The sequence below is a fragment of the Mauremys mutica genome, chromosome 12 (genome assembly GCF_020497125.1).
Source record: "Mauremys mutica isolate MM-2020 ecotype Southern chromosome 12, ASM2049712v1, whole genome shotgun sequence".
In the NCBI taxonomy this organism is placed as follows: domain Eukaryota; kingdom Metazoa; phylum Chordata; order Testudines; family Geoemydidae; genus Mauremys; species Mauremys mutica.
Genome location: NC_059083.1, coordinates 56,588,182 through 56,604,444, shown reverse-complemented (window position 1 = coordinate 56,604,444; position 16,263 = coordinate 56,588,182). Strand labels below are relative to the sequence as shown.

The 16,263-nt window shown below is 42.3% G+C and overlaps 1 protein-coding gene across 1 annotated transcript in view; it reads right to left on the bottom strand.

The window, feature by feature from the left end:
• GLP2R (glucagon like peptide 2 receptor) overlaps window positions 1-10,726 on the bottom strand; it is a 138,688-nt gene extending 127,962 nt beyond the window's left edge. Inside the window, exons 1-2 of the mRNA XM_044981830.1 lie at window positions 10,555-10,726; window positions 616-709 (exon numbers count right to left, since the gene is read on the bottom strand). Coding sequence (XP_044837765.1) covers window positions 616-709; window positions 10,555-10,659 — 199 coding nt within the window. The 5' untranslated portion in view covers window positions 10,660-10,726. The remainder of the gene's footprint in view (window positions 1-615; window positions 710-10,554) is intronic.
• Window positions 10,727-16,263: the final 5,537 nt, after the last annotated feature.

Below are 16,263 nucleotides of genomic sequence, written 5' to 3'. Positions count from 1 at the left end.
CAATGTCGCATTTTCCCTTTGGGAAATATGGCCACCCTCCTTAGTTTATTATTAATAGTAGTACTAGCAGCATGCAGAGATCCCACTATGCTAGGACTCTGTGCAAAGAGACATTCTCAGCCCCAAAGACCTGAATCTCTACGCATTGTATTTGGTGGAAAATCTCCTACTGACTTAAATGAGATCAGGCTCAGGACTTACATAGACAAGAAACAGAAGGATGGAGGTGAAGGGATATAATACAGAGTGATCAGTGATGGGTGGCAAACCTTGTTAGTTCAGTGGGTTCTAACTGCTTTCTTTAATTAGGGTCATTTATAAATCCCAATTGCTGGAAATTCATCTTGCTCCACAGTTGTTTAGCAGTTGTCTGGAGTTGTGAACAGTTTGCGGCATTTCAAGCTGATTTCACTTATTTTTTTGGCTAAGCAAAGGGTCTTAAACATAACTTGATGGCATTCCTCTGTTTGTCTATTTATAGTAGGCCTTTCTGGCCTTACATCTTGAAATCTATGAATAAAAATATACCTCTGCAATATTGTTCAATACATTTCTATTTACTCATTTAATATGGATATTTTGAAGTGTTACCCCAGTTTTAGTCAGGTTTCTTACCAGTTTCTACTGCAGATTCTTGTAATTTTTTCAAGCAATCTTTTTTGTAGTTAAGCCACTTTGTCATCGTTTTCTCCATCAGAGAGCCTAAGACCTGTACATACAGAAAATATTGTAAATGAAGAAACTGAGTTTGAACTTTGTATTTTTCTAGGTGGGATAGTTTTCTGCTACTTTAACAGTTGAAATAAGTAATATACAAAATTCAAGAGTTGTCACTTTTTCTGTGGCCAAGAAATACACTGTTACACTGTTATGTTCTACCCGACACCACACATTTTTGTCAAACTTCCAGCTGGACACTCTGAATATATAGCCTCTGCAGAGCCATGCTGTAGAAGTTGTGTGCTATGGCTCATAAATCCTGGAACGTTTTCAAGCAGTTAACAATTAGATTATATGCAGAGGTTGATTAATCATTGTTGAATATTTATGTTTTCACTGGATTATTTGATTGGTATGACTGGAAATAATTCATGGGGCTGTTTGTTTATTAGCGTATTTTACAGATTGTCAAGGATGCCCAGAACATTGGCTGAGGGCTCTTTCATTGCCGTTTAATATAATTGTGAAGAAATAAATAATACCATTTTGTTAACATCACCTTTAAAGAGGTAAATCCTCTCCCAACATATCCCTCCCAGACTCCAGACACTAAGCCTTGTTTCAGCAGACCTCCCAAGCAACCCCTCAGTATCCCTGTTTCAAGTGAGGCAATTGAAAAACTAGCAAGGACTCATCTCCATTTTCATAGATTTCAAGGCCAGAAGGGAGCATTGTGATAATCTAGTCTGACCTCCTGTATAACACAGGACATAACATAACATAAGAATGGGCATACTGGGTCAGAACAGTAGTCCATTGAGCCCAATATCCTGCCTTCCAACATTGGCAGATGCCAGATATTTCAGAGGGAATGAACTGAACAGCGCAATTATCAAGTGATCCATCCCCTGTCATCCACTCTCAATTTCTGGTAGGTGGAGGTTTAAGAACACCCAGATGATAGAGTTGCATCCCTGACCATCTTGGCTAATAGACATTGACAGACCTATCCTCCATTAACTTATCTCATTCTTTTTTGAACCCAGTTAGTTATACTTTTGGCCTTCACAACATCCCCTGGAGATGGGATCCATAGGTCAGCTGTGCATTGTGTGGAGAAATACTTATTTTTATTTGTTGAAAACGTACTGCCTATTAATTTAATTGGTGACCTCCTGGTTCTTGTGTTATATGAAAGCATAAACAACTCCTTATTCACTGTATCCACACCATTCATGATTTTATAGACCTCTGTCATATCTCCCCTTAATTAGCTCTCTTCTAAGATGAACAGTCTCAGTCTTTTTAATATTTCCTCATATGGAAGATGTTCCATACCCCTAATGCTTTTTGTTGCCCTTTTCTCCACCTTTTCTAACTCTGATATTTTTTTTCAGATGGGGAGACCAGAACTGTATGCACTATTCAAGATGTGGACATCTTATTATCTATCCCTTTCCTAATGGTTCCTAACGTTAGGTTTTTTGACTGCTGCTGCACAGTGGATGCCTGTTTTCAGACAACTCTCCACGATGACGCCAATATTTCTTTCTTGAATTGTGACAGCTAATTTAAACGCCATGATTTTGTATAGGTAGTTGGGATTATTTTTCCCACAGTATGCATTACTTTACACTTATCCCATTGAATTTCATCTGCCATTTTGTTGCCCAGTCACCTAGTTTTCTGAGATCCCTTTGTAAGTGCAAAGCAGACTGCAAAGACTTAACTATTTTGAGTAATTTTGTATCATCTTTGCCATCTCACTGTTTACCCCTTTTTCCAAATCATTTATGTATATGTTGAACAGCACCGGTCCCAGTACAGACCCTTGGAAGACCCTGCTATTTACCTCTTTTCATTCTGAAAATGGACCATTTATTCCTACCCTTTGTTTCCTATCTTTCAGCCACTCACTGATCCACGAGAGGGCCTTCCCTTTTATCCCAGGACTATTTACTTTGCTTAAGAGCCTTTGGTGTGGGACCTTGTCAAAGGCTTTCTATATTCACTGGATCATCCTTGTCCACATGATTGTGGACCTTCTCAGAGAATTCTATTAGATTGGTTTGGCATCATTTCCCTTTACAGAAGCAGTGTTGACTTTTCCCAAAAATATCATGTTAATTTATGTATGTTAATTCAGTTCTTTACTATAGTTTTGAACCAATCTGCCTGGTATTGAAGTTAGGCTGCCACGATCACCTCTGGAGCTTTTTCAAAGTTAGGTATTATTACATTAGCTATCCTCCAGTCCTCGTACATAGAAGCTGATTTAAATGATACATTACATACCACAGTTAGTAGTTCTTCATTTTCATATCTGAGTTCCTTCACAACTCTTGGGTGAATACCATCTGACCCAGGTGATTTATTACTGTTTAATGTGTCAATTTGTTCCAAAACCTCCTTTACTGACACCTCAATCTGGGATAGGTCCTCAGATTTGTCACCTAAAAAGAATGGTTCACCTCATATCCTCTGCTGTGAAGACTGATGCAAAGAATTTATTTAACTTCTCCACAATGGCCTGGTCTTCCATTAGGGCTTCTTTAGCACCTTGAGCAATCACTGGCCTGCATCTCATGTACTTACATTTTTTTGCTGTTAGTTTGTGTCCTTAGCTACTTGATCTTCAAATTCTTTCTTGACCTTCTTTATTGTACTTTGACACTTGGCTTGCCAGAATTTACGCTTCTTTCTGTTTTCCTCAGTTGGCTTTGACATCCAATTTCTAAAGGATTCCTTTTTACCACTAGTTATGTCTTTTACTCTGCTGATTAGCCCTGGTGTCATTTTTTTTTTGGTCCTTTCACTTTTTTTATTTGGGGGTGTACATTTAGTTTGAGCCTCTGTTCAGGTGTTTTTAAATAGCCATCATGAAGCTTGCAGGCATTTCACCCCCCAGGACTGTTTGTATCTATATGTAACCCTTTGGGGGTTTAGAAAGCATGGCCCCTTTAAATCATTGTCCTGAGGGAGGAAATGCTGATTGTTCCAGGCAGAGGAAGTGCTGTTCGGGGGTAGTGTGAAGAGAGGGGGAGCAACGAGGTGGGTGTGTCTGGGGCTCCAGACAGAAGGGCTGCAGCAAGCAGGCAGGGCCGGCTATGGGGTTTTGTCGCCCCAAGCAGCCAAAAAAAAAAAAAGCCGTGATTGTGATCTGCGGCAATTCAGAGGGAGGTCCTTCACTGCGAGCGGGAGTGAGGGATCCTCCACCGAATTGCCGCCGAATACCTGAAAGTGCCGTCCCGCTCCAGAGTTGCCGCCCCAAGCACCTACTTGATATGCTGGTGCCTGGAGTCAGCCCTGCAAGCAGGCCCTCACAGAGTGAAGCAGCTGAGAACCTGTCCAAAGTCCAGGAGGGACAGGGCAGCCGATCGGGGACACCTATGCAGAGATGCCTGCAAGACAGCTGATCAGTTAGGCATTTTGTGAACGTTCTGGGCGGGAGCCTGAAGGCTTCGGGTCCAGGTACATGGCTGCAGTGGATGCTCATAGTGCGGGGTTTTCACTGGCAGCCAGGCCACCTGCTCTCATAGCACGTGGTTATTTGTGGTGTGCTGTGACAGTTGGGCCCATGGTGCCGTGTTTTCATCACAGAGCTGTGCTCTTGCTTGTGCAGAGCTTGGTTCTCTGTTGCAAGCTGCAATACTTGGACTCGAAGCTGGGGAGCTCCTCCTAGGAGCAGTCAACCTGTTCAGGCATTTCTAGTACCCTCTGGGGCATGCTGGGCAGGGAGTGGCCCATTGCCTCCATGGTCTCCTAGCGTAGGCCTTCACTGTGAGTGAGGCTGGTCCAGGCAAAGTGTCAGCGTCCTGTGATGTGCAGTTGGGACCAAGGGTTGGAGTCAGGTTATTCCTGAGACTGAGTAGAGGAGGAGCTCATCATCAAGTTCTAGGCTGGGGTTAATATCAAGGATCAGAGTTCGACACAGGTTTCAAGGTCTGAGTCAAGAAGTTAGGCCAAGTAAAGCTAAGGTCTAAACCAAGAGTTCAAGAGCAGGAATGGCCATGACAGCTACAGGAGATCCACACTGTTGCCTGGACAGTTCCTGGAATGCCCCTTATATTTATATAGGGTGGGCAGCCAATCAGGAGCCATAAGGCTGCTGCCTGTCAGACCCCTTGAGGCAGGACTTCCTGTGGTCTGTGTCAGCTGTGGGTCAAGGGAAGAGGAGTGTGAGCTGGTTACAGCTGCTGGTTCATGGCAGCATGGAGGTGTTTGTTGCCTAGCAGCTCTGCGGGCCTGGGTTTAAGAGCCCTCTGTGCTTTACACCGTTAAAACACAAACTATCAAAATATACAAAGTCAATATCCTTAAGTCAGACTCTAAGTTCTCAAGCAGCATTTTTCTTACGTTACCTATCTGCAAATTTAGATTATTCTGATGGAAATATTTTTTCATTGGTTTTTGTGTGTACAGTAAAAATCAATGTTTACTGACATTTACTGACAAAAATCTAATTCTTCCAAGCCTACTCATAATCCATGGGTCAAGGCTGCTGATAGCTCTAATATCGGCATGGATGTTTAATCTTTATTTATCCACTGCGAAAAGAAGATCATCAGTCAATGCAATCAGACCAATCTCTGTGCCAAGCCCTGGTTGGAATCCTGCCAGAGGCCAAGAAACCAGAGGCATCCAGAAACTGCAAGAACTCTTGCCATGACCTTTCTTACAATCATAACCAAAACCAAACAATTGTCCAGCTTGTCATCATCAAGAGAGAGTTTCTGGAAGGGAGGCCGAACACACGCGTCCTTTAAAGCTGCAGTCCTTACAGTGAAGAGGCACCTTTTAGTTTTCCAAGGAAAATCCATTTTAATTTGGCTGAGTTAAATGCTTTTGAAAAATTGCCATTTGCACATGTACAATGTACTTTGTCTGGGTTGGGAACAGTTTTGGTGAAATGCCAAAAGCTGATAGGCTGCACTGAACACATGTCTGGTCTACAGTGTGCCATAGGCTCCTGGCTGAGTGCCAAGTGCTTCTCAGGGAAACCCAGGATTTGATAATCCCATCAGCACAGCAACACCTAAATACCTTTAAAAATCGGGGCCAAAGTAAATGAGATCCAGAAGATTGTGTGAGTCCACACAAGAAGCCTCTCGGGGTCATATCTGTATCTTATCCATTAGATTCAGAGCGTGCTAGAACAACATAACAGATCTATTGCCTGTCTGTAAAGTTTGTAAAACAGGAATAATAGTTGTTTAAACCTCTCTCTTAAACGGGGCTTTTCATTCATACCCATCTTAGCAAATTTTCCATGTGATTTTCAGTTCTTCAGTGTGTGCTGAGGGTAATAGCGTTGTTGAATGGAAAGGAGTTTGTCAGAAAAGGATTTAATGGGTTGTTGGTGTCATAATGGCAGTGAGTTAATGCTTAGAAACTGGTTTTGTCCTGGGTGTGAATGTTGCCGTTACATATCCTGGCTTTTTAGTGTTTCTTTCTCAGAAATACTCCTCAGCAACCATAACTCTCAATTAAGGAAGGTTTTTTTGTGTGAATTTCCTAATTCCCCAAAATTAGTGTATGCAAATAAGATTTTTAATGACCCAGGACTGGAGACTGCTTGAAGGTTTTGAGAGAGGGTCTTAAAAGAAGTGGAGGTGCAGTGGAGGTGCAGTGCTGAGCAAATAATGCTTTGACCAGTGCTCCTGCTTCATCTGTCTTGTGCTAAAAGCCGGCCAGCATGAATAGCTTTCAGGGCTCGACAGAGGGGATTTGAGCTTTCTTTTTTGGGAGCATAAAGTTTGAAATAGCTCAGAGAGGACTGTTTCCCTAGCTCCTTGTTTTCCCCAGCATTGCTCCCAGGCCAGTTTCAGGCTCATGACTGTGAGCCACCCATGCTTTAAATCCCCTGGAGTGGAAAGACTAATTATTCTTCACATGATGGACTTCCAAGATAAGAAGAGAATATTTATAAGAGCCATGAGAAAGGAATGCTTGTTTCCAGGACAAAAAACATCTTGGCTTGTCTCTGATGTGGGCCCCAAAATGCAGGCAACCAGAAGAGATTCTTGGGACATCCATTGGTCAGTGAACTTCATCTTAAGAGGCAAGGAAATGGAGATGACGCATTCGTAGAAAAAGTGGCTCCATTTAATAGATACAAGTTTGGTTTACAATAAACAAACAGGGGTAAATGACCAAGGAAGTACAGGGAAAGCTCTCAGAACTGCTACCTGGATCCTCTCTTAGTCCCAGCTGTCGCCGCACATGCTGAGAAAGGGGTTCTGGACAGCACCCTCCACAGGAGGGGCAGGACCCTTAAAGGTGCAAGGACACAGATTCATCACATTTTCTGCTTCAGTTGCAAGTTTTCATATATAGAGACATTGAAACAGCAGTAGCTGATAACTGTCGACATCATAAACTTCTGTGTGACGTATGACTTAGTGCTGCATGACATTCTGATTAAAAGAGCAGCACGGTGCAAAATCAATGCAGTATATACTAAATATATTAAACAGCCTCCTAAGCTATAGATCTCAAAAGGTAATTGTAAATCTGGAGTCATCATCCAATGAGGGGTTTTTAAATCGAGTTCCCTAGGGATCTGCGCTTGACCTAATGCTATCCAATATCTGTGTCAATGATTTGGAAGAAAACATAAAATCATTAGTGGTGAAGTTTGCAGATGACACAACTTGTGGTGGAGTGGTCTATAATGATAAGCACACATCAGCTACAAAGAGTAATATGAAAGCTGGGCTCAGTTGAACAATATTCATTTTAATATGACCCACTGCAAGGTCATACTCCCAGGAGCCAGGAATTCAGATTACACCTCTGGGACAGCAATGACTCAGAAAAGGATTTAGGTGTCAGGGTGTAAACAAACTGAACACAAGTTCCCAGTGCAATGCTCTGGTTAAGAGGGCTAATGAAAATCGTGGACGTATAAGCAGGGGAATATCAAGTAGGCAGGTAGTATTATTGCTATATATGGCATTAATGAGACCATTACTGGACCATTATTTTGAGTAAATAATATTGACAAATTGGAAATGATTGAGAAAAGAGATACAAGAAAGATTTGAAGTCTGGAAATCCCACCTTATAGTGAGAAACTGAGAAAGCTTATCCAAGAAAGGATTGTCACAGTTCAGAGCAACTGCACCTACATTCCTCTTCTATGCAAGGGCATCAACTCAAGACTCCTGGCTCCTCAGCCATCATCTCTTTTGGGTGGAGACCCCCATCTCGCTCCCTCCTGATCAGGGTACTTCCAGACTGCACAGCTCACTGTCTATACACTGACCTCCCCAGCAATGTCAGGCTGCCTAAGCCGGCCTGTTTTACTTTTTTCTTCAGAGATGGTACACAGTGTAATTGTCACAGTTAAACCACCACACAGATCTTTCTAAGCAAGCACATGTATCTTTAAGGAGAAAAAGATCTCTCATTAGTAACTCAGTTACTCCGTTATACAGTGTGTCTTTGAACTGTCATGTATCAGGGGTAGCCGTGTTAATCTGGATCTGTAAAAAATGACAAAGAGTCCTGTGGCACCCTATAGACTAACAGACGTATTGGAGCATAAACTTTCGTAATGGAGCATAAGCATGCATCTGATGAAGTGGGTATTCACCCACGAAAGTTTATGCTCCAATACTTCTGTTAGTCTATAAGGTGCCACAGGATTTTTTGTCTGCTCATCCTGTTACATGAGGACAGTTCAAAGATGCGACAAAAGGTCCCCTCCTCTGGGTGAAACTTCCAAGACTGAATCTGTAGGTCTGAGTTTGCAATCCCTTTCTCCCAAGTACTTCCTAGGAATTCCACTTCACACATATCGTCCAAAAAGATCAGTCATGTCTGCTACATTATACAACATTGTCTTTTGAAGCTCACAATACTTCTCAGAGATTGCATTAATTCTGTCTTCCTCCTAAAGAAGTTCCAGACAATCCCACAATAATGCATAAACATTTGCATTTTTCAAACAACAAACTCCTACAATACTTAAACCTAATTCAGTAGGGTTTAACTTAATTCAGTAAGGTTTGTCCAGGATATTTCAGGAAGTTGTCGTATCTGTTACAAAAGTGAGAATGACCTGATCACAGTCCGTAAGTACAGACATGGGGAGAACATTTCAGCTAGTAGCGGGCTCTTTAATCTAATAGACAAAACCAGAACAAGATCCTGTGTCTGGAAGCTGAAGATAAATTCAGGTTAGAGATAGGGCACAAATTTTTAACAGTGAGCATAGTTAACCTTTTGAACAACTTAATTGGGACCTGGTGGATTCTTCATCACTTAGAATCTTTACATCAAGACAATCATAAAAAAGATATGGTCTAGCTCAACCAGAAATTATAGCATTGATGTGGGAATCACTGGGTAGATTTTCCATCCCATGTTATTCAGGAGGTCAGATCATAATGATCTCCTCTGCCATTAAAATCCATGGGTGAAAGCCTGGCCCCCTTGAAGTCAATGGGAGTTTTGTCACTGGCCTCAAAGGGGCCAAAATTTCACCCTGTGAATCTTGTTAAAATGAAGGTGAAATAAAGTAATACAATTTATTTGTAATATGATACTTCATGCTGGAATATTCTTTATTTGGAATATGCTGAGAAATTGTTGGCCAGTCAGACTGAATTATCACAGGCGGTGGGCAACAAAAATGTACCATATACGCTCCGAAAAAGATCTCAAAGTTTAAATATTTACTAATATTTGTAACCATTCCCTTAATCTACCTGTCTACTGGGGGACATGGATGTGATAAATTACAATTGCCCCTTCCTCACCAAGACATGCTTCAAGCTTATTACTGTATTATAAATGAATCAAAGCTGATGTTATTACTGGGAATATGGATGGAAAATATACAAGGGATAAAATCCTGGCCCCACTGAAGTTAATGAGTTTTACCTCTGACTTCAAAGGGCCCAGGATTTCACCCCATATGTCCTCATGAGTTGATATGTCTTAGAAAGTACAGTGATGATTCAGTTTTAAGTGAATCTGTGTAAAACCATTTCTGTGGTTAGAATTGTCTGAGTGAAATACGATTTTGTTCTCTCAAAAATTCAAAGCCTTAGTGATACTTATTGACTTTGTATTATTTATTCATACAAATTTTAGAAGCAAAAGTAAAACAAAACTCCATGAAACATATTCAACAAGATATGCTCCCTTCAGCAATGGTAAATCTGTCAGTTATATTCAGACAGGAGAAAATTTAACTTTCTTTTTACTCATAGTAATCTTAAATCTGTGTTTTAATTTCAGAACAGAATGAAATTTACTATTATACTTTATTAAACTGTTAAAAAAAAATCTGCCTAGCTCACTACAGATATAGCTTTTTTTTTTTTAAATGAACATTTCCTTGAAGTGAATTTTATGGCAACCCCTTAACAAGAAATCTTTCAAACTCTTCTATATTCTATATACATCAATAATCCATGGTAAAAATTAAAATGAGATTTTATTAAAGTCTTTCACAGTATTTAGAAGAAAATGTAGTGTATTGCAGAGACGCAAAAAGCTAATGTAAATACCGTATGTATTTTTGCTGCCTTTTCTAAACAGACTACAGTTTTAAAATTGATACTCAGATTTGGTAGTTAACACAATGTATGTTAATATTAAAACTGCCTTTATAAAGGAAATTCAAATACAATGTATTCAATATATAAAAACCAGCATTAAAATAGGAAAATATTAATATATGACCTGGATAAGAGCAGTAAATTGGGAAAAACATGCTAGGACTTATAAATCAATAGCATGCTTTTTGCATTTTGAAATGCTTAACAAATTGCTAAACAAGTACCATTTATGAATATATCACGCAATTTATGAACATTAAAATGCAAGGTGAAAGGACTGTCTGGGTTTTAAAATCAATCATTGATAAATAAATGTTCTTACCTGTTTTACCACAAACAGTATCATAACAATAGAAACAGATCCAAGAGATGTTCTGAAAGAGAACCACATATTGGAGCAGAGACCAGAATATGTGGAGATACCCATAGTGGCAGACTTGGTTCAAGAATTATGTGCTGTACGATAGAGCCAATTCCCCACCCTGTTCTGTGAAACGTTTAATGCCTGCACTTTTAAAATTACAGACAATTTCACAAATGTGACTATTTCCTGGATCTGAATTTAATCAAGCCAACAAATCTGTTGAAACAGTTTTGAGATCCTGACTTCCTTTCGTTTCTCTGTGTAAAGGCAAAGGGAATTTACTCTAAACTTCACAAGCATGTCTGCTTTCTGTTGTTTGTCAGCCAATGAGAATTAGCAAAAGTATTAAACATCAAGGGCTGATCCTGTTCCCATAGAACTTGATGGGAGTTTTGCCATTTGACTTTAGTGGGAGCAGAATCCAGACCCTTATACTTTCAAAAACCTCCTATGCTGTTAAAATACAAACCCTAGGTAAATACAAAGAAAAAGCTTTGCACAGAATCTCTGGCGAACCAGGACACAGATTAGATGGTGCACTGGAGGCAGCTCTGCCAAGTTTATTTTGATCCTCATGGAGCACATATCACCCAATCTGCACACTGAGAGCAGAATGGTGACATGGAACATGCGTTGACACCTCTTGCAGTTTTATTATGAGTCTTGGGATGTCTTTCTTACAGCCCCACTGAGCAGGTGGGCATGGAGGGTGGGGGAAGAGTCGGAAATGGATGGAGCTTTGGCTCCCCTCTGCAACTTACTGGTCAGTGTAGCTGAGTCAGATCAAGGAGCTGGGTTAGTAATTTCCTACTGGGACAGGCTGGCAATAAATTATTACCTCGAGGGAGGCATTGTGACCCTGACAGCTGCCTCTGAGGCCCAAGTCTCTTGATGCCAGGGATGCTGGAACAATTTGTATGGGGTGGGGGCCCTGAGAACCACTGAACCAAACTGTAAACCCTGTTTATAATGGAAATCACTTCAAGCTGGGGGTGAGGCGGTGCCCCCCGCCCCACATTCCTAGTTCCAGCATTTAGCTTAGTGCTCCTCCTGGCTGGCACAGCATGTCCCCATCTCCTGCTCAGGGCTGTGCCTAGAGTCAGGGCCTAGCCCTGAATGATGCGGGGTGAGGGGGACTCAAGCTGCTAAACCAAGTTAAGAGCTGTGTCTTCATTGCTATTCCAGCCTGAGTTAGCTGTTGTAGCTGAGATCACACCTTGCTTTGCAGTGTAGACGTACCCTGTGTCTCCTCTCTCGTACACAAAGGGAAAGTCCCCAGCGCCCATCACTGCCATCCTGCCCGTGGGGTTAGCTGACTGGCCCAGAGTCATTCTGGTGATCCCCAGCCAATCTCCTCTCTTAGTTCTGGAGTGACAACCTTCCCCTTCAGTAACTCCAGTCACCAGTATCCTCCCAAAGAGAGTCTGTTGGCCAGTTAGCTGATCTCCTCTCTCCATCCCAGCCCAACAAAGAAAGGGATGGCATTGGTGGGAATTTAGGAGGGAAATTCCCCCATCCTGTTCCTAGCCAATCATAGCTGTTGGGAGTTGGCCTTACAGACCTTAAGTACAAACTGTCAGGTGACTGTTAGAGTGGTTTGCTCCTTCTTTTGCTAGTTGAGCAAATGCTGCTACCCTGTCAGACCCAGAGGCGAAATCCCCACCCCAGCGTATGATACAGGCATATCAGATACACTGTTATCACTTATTAAAGAGAACCTTCATATCTGCCATGTTCCCCTTTGCCCTTTACACCACAATGTACAGGGATGCTCAGAGCAGAGATGGGAAGTTCTCACATGGACTCGCTTGCCCCAGAACTTGTCAGTCTGAAGCTGGGACCTGATTCTCCTAGGGACTGAAATGAGCAGTGATCCCTCATTCCCTAGTATATCAGCCCCCAGGGTTGTGTCAAAGTTAGAATCAAGACTCACAATTTGTTAGACCACTCTGTTTTATTAGCACAGCGCTCTGCCAATAACACCCAGATAATGTGAGTGGCCATGCAAGACCCAAACAGTCTTATTTATACAGATAAAAGAGCGGGAATTAAACAAAGGGACAAAGAGAACAAAACAGTAAAATTCATCTGGGGCACAGCATGCATATCCTACTTCCTTACTAACTTTTATCGATTTAAGGCTAATGCTTCACCAATTGCCCTTAAATGGTGCAATTGTTCTATGTTAATGTCTGTATTCCTGACACCTGGACTGCAGCATTCCAGCAATTTTGCTTAAAGGTACAGACAGCATTTCTTTGATCCTATCTATTTTACAATATAATTCATTCTACTTTCACAGTTGTCCACTGGGGTTTCCCTCCTGCTAGAGTGGTGAGTGAGCACCTCTTTGGTAGCCTGGGTGGTCAGGACAGGCCTGGCCCCCTGCAGAGTGAGTCTTTACTAAAGCAGTAATTCCTTGGCCATGCTTACCCATTCTTCCCCACCCCCCACACTCCTGAGTCCTGACAATCTTTCTCCGTTGTCTGTTCCCTCTCCTACTCCATGTGCATATGAGGAAACCATTTCCCTCCTCCACAGATGGTTTTCTGTCTTTGTCCCACCTCTTGGTGAGTTGAAAGTTGGGGTCCACTGAAGTGACACTCCATGTTCCACTGGAGGAGGGGAAATAGACCATTGTATCTGTAGCTGTAGTAGGATGTTGTCCTCTATGTGGAGCAGCCACTAGAGGAGGGATGAGTCACACACTTTTCCAGGGAGTTTCACAGCTTTTTGCTGACAAGAGAGGAGTGGTGAGACTTGGGACTCCTCTGTTCAGTGTTAGGTTCTCTGAAGGAGTGTGCTGTAGTAGTCATAGACTTTTCTGCCCCCATGCTTCCATCCCTCTCGGATCTTGTCCATCCCATCTCAGCTCCTGTCTTTCTCCCCCTCTCCTCCTATCTTCACTCTTGCCTAGCTCTTGTCCCCTTCCCCCATGGCTATGTTTCAGGGGCACCATTTCAGATTTTGAGGGATTTGGGGAGCAACTTTAACTGTGATTCCAGAGGCTACTTGGGGACCTGAAAACTGTGTTTTTTTCCAGATAATAACTTAGATACAGTGCTCCTCTCAGATAATAATTTCTAATCCCTATATAAAGAAAGAAAATGTAATAAATATTAGACCCACTCAGCTCTAATACTAACATGTTCTGACATCTTGTGTCAATCCACTTAAGGGACACTGGTTACGTTTAAAATTTTAATGTCTGTTCTTATTTTGTTACTAATTCTTGAATACAATTGAAACAATTATAGAAAAATCTAGATTACTGTCTACCACTTTTTTGCAGTTCATCAAGCTTGGAATAGATCATTCAACTTTTGGAAACGCCCTACTAGGGCAAGTCCCCATGAGTTTATACTGCGCCTGCCTGGAGCTCAAGCGGGGGTTACCCCACTACAAATAATAGACTAGAAACTGACTTTAAACAGGAGTGAAACTGACACTGTCAAGTCACTTTCATAGTAGTGCCAACCCCAAATGTTCAAACATCATGAATCAGGCTCATCAAAAATCATGAGATTGGCTTTAAAAATAATGAGATTATATAAAATAATAGATTTGATGTTCTTTTTATTTACATTCTGCTTTTTGAGCCTTTACAGTGCACTGGGGTCACATTTTGAAGCTTTATCCACAACCACAAGGGCTAGAAACTTGATTTCTCTTTAATAATGAAGGCTGATATCATCACATATCCACTTGACTCCAGGAGCTGGGGCTTAAGGAAAACAATAATTATCATGAGACTCATGACAAAATCATGAGAGTTGGCAACACTGCCTTCTGTTTAGAGCAGGGGTCGGCAATCTTTCAGAAATGGTGTGCCGAGTCTTCATTTATTCACTCTAATTTAAGGTTTTGCGTGCCAGTAAAACATTTTAACATTTTTAGAAGGTCTCTTTCTATAAGTCTATAATATATAACTAAATTAATGTTGTATGTAAAGTAAATAAGGTTTTAAAAATGTTTAAGAAGCTTCATTTAAAATTAAATTAAAATGCAGAGCCCCCCAGACTGGTGGCTAGGACCCAGGCAGTGTGAGTGCCACTGAAAATCAGCTTGCATGCCGCCTTTGGCACCCGTGCGATAGGTTGCCTACCCCTGGTTTAGAGGCTATTTACTTTCCAGAAGGGTCTTAAAAACAAAACTACAGTGCTTGAGTTGCAGTTTTCACAGGATAATATTTAAAACCAAACACCAAGAAAATTCCATGTTTTAAAGTTGAGAAAAAAATTGAGACTTCGGAGGTATCTCAGGGCCACTGCAGGCAGGAAAGGAAAATAAACAGCACAAGAGCTCTGGGCAGCTCTTCCTCTTGAAAGAAAGTTGGAGGGTCAAATCTTCTAGATGTTAATCAAGTAAAACTATTGCAATTAGTGCCTCCACTCATAGATATTAACATCACAGTGAACATGTGATGACGTGTGGTCAATAACTATACATTTCATACATAAATATCTGAGCCATCTTACCCAGAGTTACACATCATATATGCATTGGCTCAAGGACTACATTTTCCCACTAGGTGCCTTTGAAAATTTGGCCTTTAGTCTGTGTGTCCTAGGGTGACCAGACATCAAGTATGAAAAATTGGGACAAGGGGTGGAGGGTAATTGGCACCTATATAAGACAAAATCATAAATATTGGGATGGTCCCTATAAAATCAGGACATCTGGTCATCCTAATGTGTCCCTCAGTGCCCCATCTGTACAATGGGTATAACAGCTCTGAGGGGTTGTGATGTGAGGCACCCAGATACCATGGTGATGGGACCACATAAGTACCACAGGTAGAGTGGGAACTTCTCTATATCACTGCTATCCCTTCCTTAGGTTTTGGCCCCTTCTTTTCACCTACCCCCCTCACATCTCCCTCTTTTCTGAATGAAAACTTGGATCAGAGGGCTTGGCTCAGAGGTGAAAGTTAGCTGGTATCAGCAACAGCCAGTACGCCGTGCCGGACCGCACCAGCTTCTACAGCAGGGATTTAAAGGGCGGGCCCTTAAATCCTGGCCAGCAGCTCCGGCGGCCGGACTGGGGCCGGCATTTAAAGCGCTGCTCTGAGCTTCCCATCACAGCGGGGAGCCCGGAGGAGCCCTTTAAATCCCGTCCCTGGCCTGCCACGGTGGTCAAGCTGAGCAGCGGAGAACTCGGAGGAGCCCTTTAAATCCCGGCCCTGGCCCTGGCCCACAGCTCCAGCAGCCAGGCTGGGGCTGGCATTTAAAGGGCCCGGAGCTCCATGGCAGTTGGAGCCTTGGGCCCTTTAGTTCGCCCCGGTGGCTACCAGCCACCTCTGCAGCTGGGAGCCCCCTGGGTGATTTAAAGGCCTTGGGACTCCCAGCCCCGCCTCTTCTGGATGAGACCACCCCCCCACAGGACTCCGGCCATACTGGTAAGTCCTGTGAGTTACTTTCACCCCTGGCTTGGCTGTATTTCTTCTGAGTCCCCTGTAAACAAAACACTGACTCCCAAGGGCACAAGCTGCAAGAAGCAGCTCTCCTCTGCAGAACTCACATTCCACACTAATTCTGTGCAGTTAAGAGCTCCATCTGGGAGCCCACCTCCTGCCCGCCCTCCCTAATTGGCACCCTTGCTATGTTTGTGCTGTAGCTAGGAGCGTGTTTCCCAGGACAAGTAAAAAGATACGTGACAGTTCTGCTT